The sequence below is a fragment of the Nesoenas mayeri genome (assembly GCF_963082525.1).
Source record: "Nesoenas mayeri genome assembly, chromosome: 9".
Taxonomy (NCBI): Eukaryota; Metazoa; Chordata; class Aves; order Columbiformes; family Columbidae; genus Nesoenas; species Nesoenas mayeri.
In genome coordinates this window covers 19780047-19794739 of record NC_137557.1, presented here as the reverse complement: position 1 = coordinate 19794739, position 14693 = coordinate 19780047, and the positions used below count along the sequence as shown (strand labels likewise).

General features: G+C 42.8%; 1 protein-coding gene across 5 annotated transcripts; it reads left to right on the top strand.

The window, feature by feature from the left end:
• The first annotated feature begins 209 nt into the window (after positions 1–209).
• PLEKHB2 (pleckstrin homology domain containing B2) lies at positions 210–14442 on the top strand. Of its 5 annotated transcripts, XM_080350083.1 has the most exons (9): positions 281–310; positions 3340–3469; positions 3788–3835; positions 4345–4497; positions 5275–5377; positions 6304–6343; positions 8774–8863; positions 9986–10100; positions 11977–14441. In XM_080350083.1, the coding sequence occupies exons 3-9, from the start codon at positions 3799–3801 to the stop codon at positions 12111–12113; spliced, it is 675 nt and encodes a 224-aa protein (XP_080206209.1). In that variant the 5' UTR covers positions 281–310; positions 3340–3469; positions 3788–3798; the 3' UTR covers positions 12114–14441. The 5 variants fall into 5 exon arrangements, with proteins under 5 accessions (XP_080206208.1, XP_080206209.1, XP_080206210.1 ...); XM_080350082.1 differs by lacking the exon at positions 3340–3469 and having other exon boundaries at positions 210–310; XM_080350084.1 differs by lacking the exons at positions 281–310; positions 3340–3469 and adding an exon at positions 386–414 and having other exon boundaries at positions 11977–14442.
• The last annotated feature ends 251 nt before the right edge of the window (positions 14443–14693 follow it).

Below are 14693 nucleotides of genomic sequence, written 5' to 3'. Positions count from 1 at the left end.
TGAGCCAAGTGCTAACCTGTGCAGGAGATGCATTTAAAATTCTGAGAACCTACACGTCTTGGAGGAGAAGGACATTAACTGTAACCAGGTGACCATCCCGCACACGGATCCGAACAGGGACGTTCCCACCAAACGCCGCGGAGGTTCCACAGCAAGCGGCGCGTCCCGTCCCGCAAGGCCTCGGCCTCGGTGCTGGGGGGAGCCCGGGCCGTGCGGCCAGCGGGCGGCGCGGCGGGCTGACGTCAGGCCGGGCTGGCGCTGCCCTCCGGCGGAGCGGGCCGGAAGCGGGAGCGGGGCCGGACAGCGGCAGGTGGGTGCGGCGGCGCCCTCCACGGCCGGGGCACGGCGGAGGGACCGGGAGGGTGGGGGCACGGCTCTGTGCGGCGGCCCTACAAGGCCCGGCGGTCAGCGCAGGTAAGCGGGCCGCGGGGCAGGCCGGGCCCGGCGGGCCCGCAGCTGCCAGGTCCGGAAGGGGCCCCCCCCGGCGGAGCGCTGGCTCACGGCTGCCGTGTGCGCGGACGGTGAGACGGAGCGTTCAGGGCAGCGCTCGGGGACTCTGCGGGGCGAGCCAGCCGTGCCCGGCCCGCTGCGGGGTGCCGGAGAACGAGCGTGCGGGCGGCGGGGGGGCGCGGGCAGCGAAGCCGCCGCTCTGCCTTGGCCAGGCGGGGCTGCAGGCGGGCTGACGCCGCGGCCGGCAGCAGCGAGGGAGCGAGCCCGGGCCAGCTGGGCCCCGGCAGGGCTGTCGGGGGAGCTGTCCCCGCTGGGAGAGGAAAAGGTGGGATGGTGCTTCTACAAACCGCCTGTGCCCGACACCGACTCGCTTACATATAGACAGGTTTGAACCGAGAGCAACATCTCTCAGTAGAACTAGGCATTGGATTAAATACACACAGCTGCGTGGAAAAAAAGGCCCGCACATAGCTAGTTGCAGAGTCAGAAAATAAAAACAATAAACAATAATAAAAACAATAAAAAACTTGCTTTGTTTTAAGGGGGAGGGAGGAAAATAGGGTTACACTTGAACACTCTTGTGAGCTTTGTAGAGTTCTGTACCTGAAGTCCTGGGAATACAATATGAATGAGGTGTCTGTGGGCACAGCTGGTCGCCTGGGACTCAGCTCTGTAGTTAGGTCTGTGTCACGAAGGCCCTTCTGTCTACATGGACTGCAGAACTGGGTTCATTGCTACTTTGACGGCATTAATCTAAATTGCTCTAGTAATCACAAGCTGCAGGAAAAAACATTTGATTTGTTTTGAAGTTTGCTTTTCCCACCAACCAACTGGGTTTGAGAATGAGACGTCATCTGGAATAGACTGTTGGATATTCCACATGACTGTTCTGTGCAAAGAAAGGAAAACTGCTGTTCCAAGGAGCCGGAAGCAGTAGCCTCTCCCCTTTGCTGCATTTGCTCTTGTGTTCAGTTTAGGGTGCTGCTGCTTCTAGATTTCAGACACCAAGGAACTTCTGTTGAGACTGGTGATAAAAGAAATTGATCTATCTTTGCTTAAATCCCATTTTTCATGTTGGTTTCACTGAGCTAGCTTCACAAACAAATAATACTCAGTGCAGCTCATCTTCCCAGGCTACCTTCTAGCTCTATAACTACTCTTTTGAAGATAATGTGGGTTGATTGTGAATACTGTATAGGACTTCAAGTGAGTGTGCTTAAAAAGGACCAAAGAAGAATATGTAATTGTTTTTGCACCTCCTACTTCAGTGCTAACAGACTGTTCCTTGCTCTCTCTCCAGAGCTGAAGTTTTGGGCACTTAAATTCTATGCTGGGAAAATGTAGTTGTTGTATCTGGGATTACATGCAAGGTGCTGAAGAGCTGTTGAAGCCTCTTTTGCTATTGTAGCCCCAGATAGCTGTGAGACTTCGATTGTGAGGCATTCTGTAATGACAGGCAAAGCTTAATTTGTCAAGAGAAATGTTTTCTTCTTCATTTCTTCCTCTTGATGTGTCTAAGTTAAATCTAATTATGCTGTTGTGTAACAGATTAGGTTTAAAGGGAGCAACAAACATTCAGTGGCCTAATCTAGCACTTGCAACAGAACTGAAGTTCATGCAAGTTCTTTATTGGCTTTTAGACTATTAAAAAGCCCCTGGAAATATACAGTGATTTCACCTTAGTGGGCAAACTGGAAGGTACAGAAGCACAATTGGAGAGACCCCTTCCTCCGAAAATGAAGAACAAGAAGACTATTTCCTTGTAAAGGAGAATCTAGGAGGAGAGGAGCATATACTGGGGTGATGGGAGAATGAGCTCCCTGGTACTGCTTTGTTACATAGGAAGAATAAATTGGCGTCTATTTCTGAAGCTCTCCCTCTGTAGACAGGTGTCAACAGCATGCTTAGACCTCACAGCAGGACCTGGTGACGATGATTAAAGCAGGATATGAGTTTGACACTCCCTTTCAGTGGGCTGTCAGCTAAATATTTGTTTTTCCAGCAAGCTGGTCGAAAAGTCAAGTTTAAGATGTTTATCTTGGAGTTTCAACTTTACCTGCAGGTGGTTCTCACCATCACACTCAAGCCTGGGCTGGATGTGGCATTCCTTAAATAAGAAATCCTGCTGGCTATAGTCTTCAGTGTTACAGAATTTGTCCAATTCTGGGAAGAGGACATAGCTACAAGTAACACCTGATAGATAGCATATATACACCTATCAGAAAATAAGTGGGTCCTTACTAACTTTATATTTTACTAGAAGATAACAAAACTCTCTTCCTCCCTCTCTCCAAGCTTTAGACACATTCCTTGTCTGGGAGGAGTTCCTCTATCAAATCTGTTATGCCAGCTTCCCCTCCCCTTTTCTTATGCTGCTACAAGTAGAATGTTATCTGGTGGGTTTAAGTATGTGTCTCTCATATTGGCTTACAAGCCCCACAAATAATTTTCTAAAAAAGGCAGCCTTCTCAAGGGAGGCTTTAAATGCTTCTGTTCTTGCTTTTCTAGCTCAATTACATCCAGATAGTTATGTTTTTATTAGTCCATTTTAGAACAATAGGCAGAACACCATTATGCTATAAAATAAAACATCATCCTCCAACATATCCTGTGCTTGATCTCTTTTCTTTAGGATGCTCATAAACCAGAGTGCAATGGCTGAGTGCTTAATGTCATGTCTGATAACTTGAATTTAATGCAGGGTCCTTCCCATGCCATTTCAAGCTTCATTTAAAAGTTGAGGAGAAATAAGAATCTCACTTTATGGACTTAACTTATTTCAGTTCTTCTTGGAGGGAGCTAGTGATGATTTGGAAGAAATACTAGTCATAAAACCAGCTTTCTCCTTCCTGTTTAAGATTAAACTGTTTCAGCTTTTGTTCTGGCTAGACTTTGAGCCAGTGAATGAAAAAATAAAGAACAGAAGAGGAAGTACAGAAACAGAGTGCTTAGTAACTTGAGAGCGAAGAATACAGGAAGCATACATATGTCAAGAGAAGAACTTTGAAAGGAACTGGCGGTGAGTCAGGAAGCAGTCACTCCAGTCTGTCTCTTGCTCATGTTACAAAGGTGGTAGCTGTAAACTTGTGTTTTTCAGTTAAGCTTAAAAGTGCTCTCTGATAGTCACGTTGGATTGCTACAATTGCACATTTGTTCCATTTGTTTAGTTGTGCCTTACTGAATATCTTCAGCTGAGAAGTACGTTGTCTCTGCAATACTAGCTGGGTACACAGAGTTATAATATATGATAATACACATTGAGATGCCTCTTTCTAATGTATTATTGTGAAATACTGAAAACTGCTTTTCTCCCCTCTTCTTCCTCTCCGTCCACTAGATTAAGCAACAATGGCATTTGTGAAGAGCGGATGGCTGCTCCGGCAAAGTAAGTCACGGGCATTTCACCTCCTTTTCTCCCCACTGTGTCTGACTTCAAAAAACAAGAGAGCAACTTAGTCATTCCCAGGTCTTTTCTAAAACAATTCTCTAGCTCTGTGGGCTGTTTGTTTGTTTGTTGTTTAACCTTTAGGACACTTCACAAAATGACCTGTTATGACAGCATTTGCATGTGACCCTTTGTGTATAGTGGTGGGAAACAGATATATCTTAATGTCTTCAATTATTCATGCCCTCTGCTTGTTCTTGCAGCAAGTTAGAACTAAAGCACCAGGTTATGCACTTAAAATAAACCCAGTTGTGACTTTGAATACTAGGTAAAATATAGAACCCAATTCTGTAATGTTCTGAAGTGGGGATGTTGAACTGCAGGATTTTGCTTGGCACCTCAGAATGTCTGAGGCAACTGTAAAGGATTTCTTGGTTTATTTTTTATTAACTCTAGGACATAAATACTTCCCAATATGTGCCCTTAAAAGTGACTGTCTGATTTTTAAGGTACTATTTTACGGCGCTGGAAGAAGAACTGGTTTGACCTGTGGTCTGATGGCCGCTTAATATTCTATGATGATCAAAATCGCCATGATATAGAAGATAAAATCCACATGCGAATCCATTGCATCAACCTCAGAGTGGGGAATGAATGTCGAGGTAATAATGAAACCTTCAGGATTTGTGTATTCAGAGATTCTTTACAACTTCACTGCCTGCCCAGCATACCAATTACAACAGTAGAGTGTAAACATGTGACTTCATTATTGTTAAAAAAAACCCCAAAACACTGCCCCTGCTCACCACAAATAACCTCAACTCCACCAACTACTCCAATTCCCTTACAAATAACCATGTTGCGTTATCACCATGGGATAGATAAGGCTAGAGTTCGGTACTTCCGTTTGAAACTCGGTGAGGACAGTGCCCATATATGCAGGTGGCAGGCATGCACACGGGAATGGGATGTTCACACTAGACTTGTGTATCTGATTACAGAGCATCATTGTTGTAGTTATAGTGCTGGCTGGAGCGAGAGGCAGGACTAGAAATAGGAAACCTCGGCATGGTTTTTTTGAGTATCATTAAGTTCACTTCTAGCATTTGTTATAACTGCACTTGAAGCTGAAAAAAGAGAATGACCCAAGTGTTGGAGAGAACTTATTGCTAAGTGTGGATTGGTTACAGATTACAGATTCTGCTGTAAGACACCTGCATTTCTTAGAAATGATGCTTAGAGGTACGTACTTTCAGGATACTCTAAAGAGCGAGAAGAAGTTATTTCTTTCTGTAATTTGTTCTGATGCCATGGAAAGCAGATACAACTGGCCCTAGTTTATTTTGTCCAGACTTTTGCATAATTGGCTCCCTTGTAAATGTGATCAAGAAATTCTGCTTATAGATATTTCATAACTCATCTCTTTTTTTCTGACTCAGATTTTCAGCCTCCAGAGGGGAAGCAGAGAGACTGTCTACTGCAGATTGTTTGCCGTGATGGGAAGACAGTCAACCTCTGTGCAGAGAGTGCAGATGACTGCCTGTAAGTCTGCCAGAGTATATTTGTTTTGCTGCCTCTTCCTCTCTTTATCTTTGTTTTTCTCTCTCTCCCTAATTATTTTCTGCCCTTCAGACTTTCAGAAACATGTTTTACAAAAGTTTTCAAGCAAGTAAAAGCAGGCTTTCGGTGACAAAAAATACGGCTCTCATATAAGAAGCTGTCTAGCTCATGCAAACTAACTGCATGTTAAGTCACTGAAAACACTGAAGAGTGAGGAGGAGAGTCTTATCATTATGGTAAATGCAATATTTGCTGAACAGATTTTTTTTCACTTTTCCCATTCTTCAAGTAGTACATGACCATGCATAGCCCAAGGACATCCTAATCAGTAGTAAAAGGAATAATACTCCATTATTGTGAACTCTCAACTGAGGTTGGCTATGCAGAGTTAGATAACTTCTATCGTCAGTGTTTGCCAATAAGTGTGACGCATCGAGCATGCTCCCAGCCATATGGCATGGGAGTGCCTGTGTGAACTATATGCACCTTCTGTTCAAACTGTAATAGCGTCAAGACCCACATTCTCTAGTCAGCACAGATGCAACTGTTCAGGCAGAAGATACAACTTCCCTCATGCATCTCCTCCTATTTCCTTATCCTGAGCATGGCTGCACATTACCTGGTTGTCGTGCTTGCAGTGAGGACCTTCAGAACCACGCCTGTTCCTTCTTGTGTTCCTTCTCATTCCCTTTCAGCTCTGCAAAGGAAGGAATTATTTCTTAATCTTGGTGTAACACCTTTGTGCATTCATTTTAGTGTATCATTAGACTTCGGCATATGCCATATCTTAAACTCTGCTCCTGCAGTACTTCCGGTTGCTAACCTTGTTTTTTTCATAGTCCTAAAAAGAAAAAGTTACATCAATTTTTATCAGTGTTCCACTAACAATATTTTTTTTTTTTTGGCAGGGCATGGAAAATTGCTCTCCAGGACGCCAGAACAAACACAGTAAGTGTACTACCTATACTGACAGAGAATCAACACATCACTGTTATGTGTAGTCCAGCAGTTTACTTCTGAAATGATGTTCCATCATTCTCTGCTAGAGAAAACAGGGTCATGAGTATGATGGTAAGAGGCTTGTGGGTGGGGAGAAGAGTGATTCTCTGGATCAACAGCACATCATCCTTGCAGCTAAGTCCAAGCAATGCATGCTGGGTTGAAGTGAATGATTTCATGGAATGATTTCTCTGGATGGAAGTGAATATTTGGGAAGCTGGCCTGTAAGGGAAGTGGGCACTGAGGCTCTGGGCAAAAAGTATGTCTTCTACAACCAATAAAAATGCATGTTCCACTCCTAGTGTTTGTGCCTACCAGGTGCTGTGGTAGAAGCAGCTTATTGCAACAAAGCTGTTTGTTAATGTACATCTTTTACATTGTGGGATGCTTCTCAGCAGAGACTAGGGGAGGAGCAAGAGATGCTTGGAGGGGAGTGCAGGCATGCCAAGGAGGAGTGTATTACCTCTGCATGCTAGGTGTGGAGAGTGAAAAGGTCAGGAATCTAAGTCCTGGAGTTCTCTAGAGAACTGTATCTTAGGGGAACCAAATACATCCTCTTGTGGGTATTTTGAATTTGTTTTTCCTCCAGACTGCCTTCCAGAGTACCCTTCAGCACTAGCTTTCCTTAGATGGCTACACTGAACCAACCTGAGATGTTTCCATTTCATGTGGAAATGCTGATTTTTCTAGAAGCTTATCTCAGTTTTTGATGGGTCACATTAACATTGCCACTGTACTGAGGCATCTGTCATATGATATAACTTGGATCTGTAGATACCCAAAGCAAACACTTGTCATAGCAAAACTACCCTGGACATGATTGCCTCTGACTGCAGCCATGCTATGCTGCTTCATGGTGTTAAATGAGAAGTGAAGGAACTGTTCTCAGACGGAGGACAAAACACTCATGGTCTGTCTGCTCTAGTTTGGGGGGCTTTATCTTGCTTATATGTGAGACAGTGACTCCTGGTTTCAGGAGGTAGGAGCTGCTGCTTTTCATGTGTCTGACACTCAGCTGCCAGCCGTGCTAGATGGCATACAGAACTTACCAGTGCATCAGCTTTGTCATCCAAGGCAGACCTCTGCTACTGAGAGCAGGGCAAGTAGCTCTCTGCACAAACAGTATAATAAATTAGCACTTTCCAGACCTACTAGTGGTCTCCAACAAGGACTTGAACTAACTGAGTAACTGGGTTTTATTCCATCTGTAGGTGCCTGATACAGCTTTCAAAAACATGGAGCATCCAGCAGTGCCTCATAATGTTACTGGAATAGCAGGGTGACCACTCTCGCTTTGAGTACTATGTCCCTTACAGCCATTTGCATTTTGTCTCATATGTCTGTACAGAGTTCCCTGTAACACAGCCAAATACACTTACTGCTGAGATGTGAGGATTTGCTGGACTTTTTATCAGGTGGTGGAAGTAGCTGCCTCTTCATTTAGTGCCTTCAACAGTGCATTTCAAGCAATCCTTAGAATCTCCATCACAAGCTTGACCTGGGATATGGCCATAGTATGCCCTCAAAAGTCTTTCGCCAGTCCAGGTACAAGAAACAATAGGAACATTCTCTCTCTATTGAGCTATTAAAATGTTGACTTGTAAATTTTAAAAAGGGAGATTTTTTCTTGTGATAGGGCACTAAGAGCATCTCGGTAGATTTCTGATATTGAGGCCAAGAACACAAGCCTACTGTAACAAATCATAATTATCTTTGAGAGCTCCTTGTAGACGGATGCAAGTAAGTTATCACCTTTGCCTTGTGGCTGCCTTCAAAAAGGATGAGAATTACAGGTGGCATTTGCAAACTAATTCCCTAAAAACAACCAAGCCCCCCAAATCCTCATAGTTAAACCTCTTTTCTTGTATTTTTCTTAAGTCTCCTTACAGCCAGAAGCGAGAGGTGGCTAAGAATTGTGACAGCATTCTGCTGAAATGTTCAGGTGCCACTTTGGGCTACTGCATTTGTCTCCTTTACCTGCTCTTGCAGAACTTGGTGATACCACTCTAGCATGCCACGAGGCAGCTAGCTTAGTTGTGAAGACCTTTTTATCTGGAAATAGAGGGTAATTTCTAAAACTGAGACTATGAAATGATGGAAGGAGTTGGTGTACTTGCATATACACCTACGTATGTGTGTGTGCGCACAAACAGGTAAGAAATTTTATGACTCCTTCCTGTGGTTGACCAGGCATTTATATTCTCCCAGGCCTTTCTCCACAGTTTCTTTTTGCAGTGTTTTATGAGACACTCACTGCTTTCTTAACATACATCATGTCTAAAGGTTAGTGTTTCTTTGGCATCATTAAGTTTTAATCCTTGCACTGCTCGAACTGTCTGTAGGAAAAGTTGATAACTGCTCCCTTTCCATGGTGTTTAGGGCTACATGGGATCTGATGTGATATATGATGAGACAGCCATTTCCTCAGCACCACCACCATATACAGCTTATGCCACACCATCACCTGAGGTAAGAACTGCAGTCAGGAAGCATTAAAGTAAGTGAGGTAGCAGAAGTGGCCATTCTTCTAGTAGCCAGACTGTGCTCCCGAAGCGCTGTGTTTCACAGTTAGGTCCAGCTTTAAGGTTTGTACAAAAGGAGAGTAAGGCACAATCTATTCACTCCTATTTGAGATATGGATTTCCATTGAAAGAGATGAGGCAAATTTGGTTTGAAGGTAAATAAAGGGATGTCTGCTCAGTGAACCTGGAAAAGAAAGCCTCTTAAAGACAGGGCAGAAGTTATTTGGTTAATCTTGAAAAATATTGGCCATGCAGCTTTTAACATAGCAGATGTGACTACACTTTCACATTGTGTAAGCACTGGAAGGATATAAAATCAGGGGTTTTAAAAATAGAATTTAATGACTGGAGCTGTCACTTCTTACACATAAGGATTTTGTTGTATATCACTGTCATAGCAACACAATAACTGTAGCTGCTGGATGCACGCTTCTTTTGCAGGGGAGAAGGAGCAGCATTGTGGCAGAACCAGTATGCCTCGGGGATTTCTGGACGTTTTGACTCACGTGGAGTGATACACAAAGGGATAGTTTAGGGTATTATTACTTGTTGCACTATAGGTGCTGTGCTCCAGCCCCTCGCTGTTAGAAACAGCTGTTAAGAACTAAATGTGGTACTGGGGGCAGTATGCCTCCTCTTCTGGAGAACAAAATTCCTTCCAAAACACATGGCTACAGAGTGTTTGTCCTGAATGTGACGTTTACTTGCAGTGTGCTAGTGGTAAGTTAGGTGGAGTTTCTCGGGATCAGCTTCTGCCTATCTGACACTTCCAAGCTGTCCAGAGAGCTGCTGTTGGCATGAGGGCAGAGAGGAGAGGCTGGGAGGGCTGCTGTGGCTCTGCCTGATGAGCCAGGCCCTGATTCTGCCATTCACCATCTAGGAAGGTGCTGAGGAGAACTTCTTTCAAGCAGCTGTTGTAAATCCTTTCCAGGTAGTAGACTATATCAGTACAGACTGGATATTTTTGTGAAACTTTGGCTGCACTGGAAATGAGGGAGAATTGACCAAAATGTATAATTGGATACACAGCAAAGAATATTTTTGTGACAGACATTTTTCATTTCACCAGGTTTATGGCTATGGCTATGATCAGTACAATGGTGCATGTCCCCCTGCTAGGCCTCAAGTCTTCTACGCCTCCAATGGACAAGCTTATGCTGTTCCCTATCAGTATCCATACCAAGGTAATTGGCATCAAACATATCTTTCACCATCCTATAGAAGCTATTTGAGTCAATCTTTCTGAATTTAATTCTATTAATCATTTCTGTTTACCACCCACCACTCCTGTGCAACAGAGTGACAGAAAGAAACCTGACCTGTAACTGGAACCAAGTCCCCTTACCCTTTCACAACAAAATGAATGCAGTGAAATTTGTGTTATTTCACCTTCCAGTGTGATGCCAACATATTTAAATTACTTCATAAACTCTTTCTGAAGCACACAGAACTCTTTAACTACAGTAAGCGTGTTTTCTAAAGAAAGAAGGGCCAGAGCAAGATTGATTCAGTACTCCATATTGGGCATCAATGGAGCTTTTAATTCATCTGTTGCTCATACACCTAGGTTAAATATTTCAATGCTGATATTCAGCTATGGCCTCAGAATTAAATGCAGGTTTCAAAGGTAAATCCACTCCCAAAGCATGGTAGTAACTGGTTCCTACCCCACGTGCTCAAATTGCCGTAAGGCAGTATGTTCAGCCTTGTGAAGTCTTATATTACTCTGTTCAGGTTTGTATAGCTTTCAATCCCAATAAAAGAGTGGCTTTAGAGTAGTATGGGTAATATAAATCAGAAGATTTAACTTACTAATTATTCATTATCTGAATTTTTTTCAGTTTTGAGGGAGATTTTTTTTTCCATTTGATTTTTCAATTTTTTGTTACAATGGAGGTGTCTCAGCCTAAAGCTTTTAAAGCTTTCCTCATCCAAGTTAAAGAGGACCTAAGATAGAGATCATATCTATCCAAACACAGAGGAAAGTGGGTTCTGTTGGTTCTCTAGAGCTGAAAAACAGCAGCTTGTTCAAAGTCCCAAGAGCCGTTTTTAAAAACTACCAGTAGGCCTTAGAAATCAAGCCTCAGAAACCTGTGTGATAAAAATGCAGCATTAGACAGTAACTCTCCTAAACAGTTTGCAAATCCACTGTGTTACAGGTTGGGCATAGTAACCAAGCCTCTATGTTTTCCTTCACTGGGTTTACTGCAACCAAATCTTAGGGGTCAAGTCCACCCCTACCGTAAGCCCTGTATATTTTGCTTCATTGCTTATTCTTTGAATTCACATAATCCTTCTCCTGAACTTTCCTGTCATGCATCATTGAGAGTCAGTGAGAGCCTTTTCCAGTTGTATTAGTAGGATTACTTCAGTATCTGCTACAAAAAAACATTGCAATATTTTCAAGAAAACTTAATCTTCCTGAAATGTCTGAAAGGGAAAGCTATACTTTTATGTTTGCTTTGCAGGTAGGAGCTAAGTCACAAAACAACACTGGTGGATCTTGTACAATTGGTGGTTTCTTGAGCTTTATGTCAGTTACTTCCTACTAGACCAGTCTTCATCTCAAAAGAAATATAACTGTCACCACACAACAGATCAGTCCAGGATGTGAAGGCAGTAATTGTAAATAACTGATACATAGTTTCTGACAAACCCCTGGCTTAAGAGCTGCCAAAGACTTTATTTGCCTTAACTTCAAGGTTGAATCTATTTTTAGACCCATTTCTTGGATTAAATCCACTAACTGTTTGATAGAATTATACAAGTAATTAATAGGTTCTTTGCTAATATAAATGCAGAACAATGTTCAACTTTACATTTTGATGAGCTGTTCTCCCAGATATTAAATTATTACAAGGTTAAAAGAGTTGCTAGGCCTGTGGATTTATTTAATAAATGTGGAGGCTGAATCCAAAGCAGAGATGCATTCTGCCTTTGTAGCTGACATCATCTTAGTGTTCAACAAGGGTGAAAGAATGGGCACATTTTGAAATCGCAGTGTACGGTATTAAGATACACATTTCTTCTGCCCCAGCTTAACAATATTTTATTACCTAGGACCTTATGGCCAGCCCCCTGCGAACCATGTCATCATTCGAGAGCGTTACCGTGACAGCGATGGAGATCTTGCATTGGGCATGCTTGCTGGAGCAGCAACTGGAATGGCTCTGGGATCATTATTCTGGGTCTTCTAGATTACCCATTCTTTGTCTTTGTAGTTCCAAAAACCTTTATTGTGTGCAATAACATATTGGCAATGTTGTTTACTGTTAAACTTTAAGAAATGCAATAGTTACTTTTCAGTAGTGACATCTTAATAACTGATTCTTAACTGTCCTAAGGAGAGTTTAAAGGCACTGTTTAGTTAAGTGGTTGGAGATGGCATGTGTTGCTCTTGAATTCTGTTTTAATGTTTGAAGTTACAAGGATTTGTACTGATAAGGATCAGCATGAGCACCAATGTAACATGGAAGCAGTCACTAGCTTTATGAATAGACTGTTACTGTAAGCACTATAGAACAAATGGATTTTTGGGGTGGTCTAAAATCTGGTCCAAATAGCAGATTTACAGGAGCCCTGCATTAGTATATATGCAACACTGGCTTCTAAACATTCCCTGGACAAACACAGAGCTCAGCAGAAACTCCTTGGCAAGCAGCCTGCCATGCTTGAGGATTTTTTTGTTTTCAAACTTGCCTGCAGATGGTAGTATATTTTCTTAGATGGAGTCCTATACCTGTCTCTCACACCATCCAGGGGAAGTTGTTCTTGAGAATGTATAAACAAACTGCTAGGAAGCAGCAGCACTCCTCAGTTTTTATTCTCCCAGAAATGTGAATGACCAGTGGCAAGGAAGGCCAGTGTTTGTTGTTCCACCTCCCTCTTTATCCTGAATCACTCTTCTCCAGATGGAAGTAATGGATTGTTAGCTTTTCAGGTGGTCTTCCTTGTCTGTAGAACAGTTGCCTGAGACACTGTAACAACTGCATTGCTGAGGAGAAGGCCATTGCCTAGTGTCTCTGCTAATTACTGCCATCACTCTGCAGGAGAACTAACTTGGACAACCCTTGTGCTGTTGGGCATACCAGGATCCCTCTGCAGGCAGTAACAGTCAAGAGGGGGGAGACAAACAGCACAAGTAAACCTTGAAGAGGCACTTCGGTATCAGCTGCCTTGCCATGGCTGGGATAGTGTCTGCCTCGTAGCCTCCAAGGTTTCCTGAACCAGGTTCATTATTGGCAATTAGTTTTGAGCACAGCTGAGCCTGGGTTTGGTCTATGCACACTTCCCCCTCACATTCAGCAGGTCTTTTCTCTCTCCATGACTTGTTAAGGAAAACACTCCAAGGAGCCTGACTGACATTGCTTCTATGGCTGGTTCCTTACACAACGTGCTCCTGCAGAGTGCTGTGCTATAGGCTGTAACCTGGAGTGCAACTGTTACCTGTGTTATGGGACCAGTTACTTTATTCTGTTATAAGCATTGCTGAGTTGTGGTTGGCAGGATAAAGAGAGCTCTGAAAAAATGCACATGCTTTCTTCTTCAGGTAAAATAGCCAGGGTGTCTAAGTTGATTTCTTTTTAGTAAGAGGACTTATTTTTTGATACTTCCACTTTTAGCTTCCTGTATTCATAGTGTTTTAATATGTTAAGTCTTTCTTATACTTTCATTCAAAAGTAGGTTAATTTCTTTAAGGTTCATGGGGTTTCAGGTATGTCAGGAAATATAAAAATAGATGAGAACTTGCACCCATATAATTTTAGATCAAGCCCCAAACTTCTTCATGTCAACCCAAAGTTCTGTCCTACATATTTAAGCAATAGAGGTCTCGGACAATAGTTTGGGCAGCAGCCAGGGGAAGCACTAAGCTTTCATGACTCTTAGGAACAATTCCACAAACTGCAATCATCGTAAGTAAACAGACAGATGTAATCCTGGCTGCATTACTAAGATTGGGCCTAATACAGGGAATGTAAACTTCAAGAAACTATGGCTCATTTCTGTACATCAATGTGCATGGATGTTCGTTCACAGATTAATACAAGCTGCATATGTTTTGCCAATGGTATGTACTGAAAGGACTTGTTGTAGATTCAGAAGTGGACTAAAGCAAAAGTTTCCTATTGCTAGTCTAAACCAAAAGGGATTGGAGTACACTACTGAAGTTCTCTTAGAGGCCTGATACCCTTGGGTTCAGAAAGAGATGGTGATTGTCTGGAACTTAAGTGAACAAACATTTCTACCCTTTTTAAGCCTTGAGATAACCTTGAAGCTGATTACAAGTCTGTAGTCCTGTTTAGTTTGTCCTTTGCAATACAAGTAGTTCTGCAGAATGTCTCCATCTTCTCTTCTTCCTGTAGGATATTAACTTATCAGGGGTGGGAGAGAATAAAAAATTGAATACCACTGTGATTCCTTTTGAATTTCATAATGGTTGTGACAGAATAGCACAAAATAAATTAATAGCTGGGGGCTTGAAGGGACTGCCATGCCAGCTGCTGCAGACAATGCAGGGAAGAGGCAGTGGGTATGGAAAGGTCTTTTCCAAAACAGATTGAAATGACAGTCTTAAGCAGATGTTTGTTTCTGAATGGTGTTATTCATGATGCTGTGATTCCAATTATAGCTGCACAGCACCCAAGTACACACTTTCCAACTTGGGCCCAATATGTGACCTCCCTAAACCTATGGGAGGTCCACAGCTACTACAGTGCCACTGATTTTACAGCATACACTGTAAGTTAAGGATGACTAAATCTGTTGTATAGCACTTA

Excerpts from the sequence above, each read along its gene's own strand:
- PLEKHB2 (XM_080350084.1), top strand. The coding sequence starts at position 3,799 with ATGGCATTTGTGAAGAGCGGATGGCTGCTCCGGCAAA. Across the intron at positions 3,836-4,344 it reads CGGATGGCTGCTCCGGCAAA|GTACTATTTTACGGCGCTGG; the intron begins GTAAGTCACGGG and ends CTGATTTTTAAG. Across the intron at positions 6,344-8,773 it reads AGGACGCCAGAACAAACACA|GGCTACATGGGATCTGATGT; the intron begins GTAAGTGTACTA and ends CATGGTGTTTAG.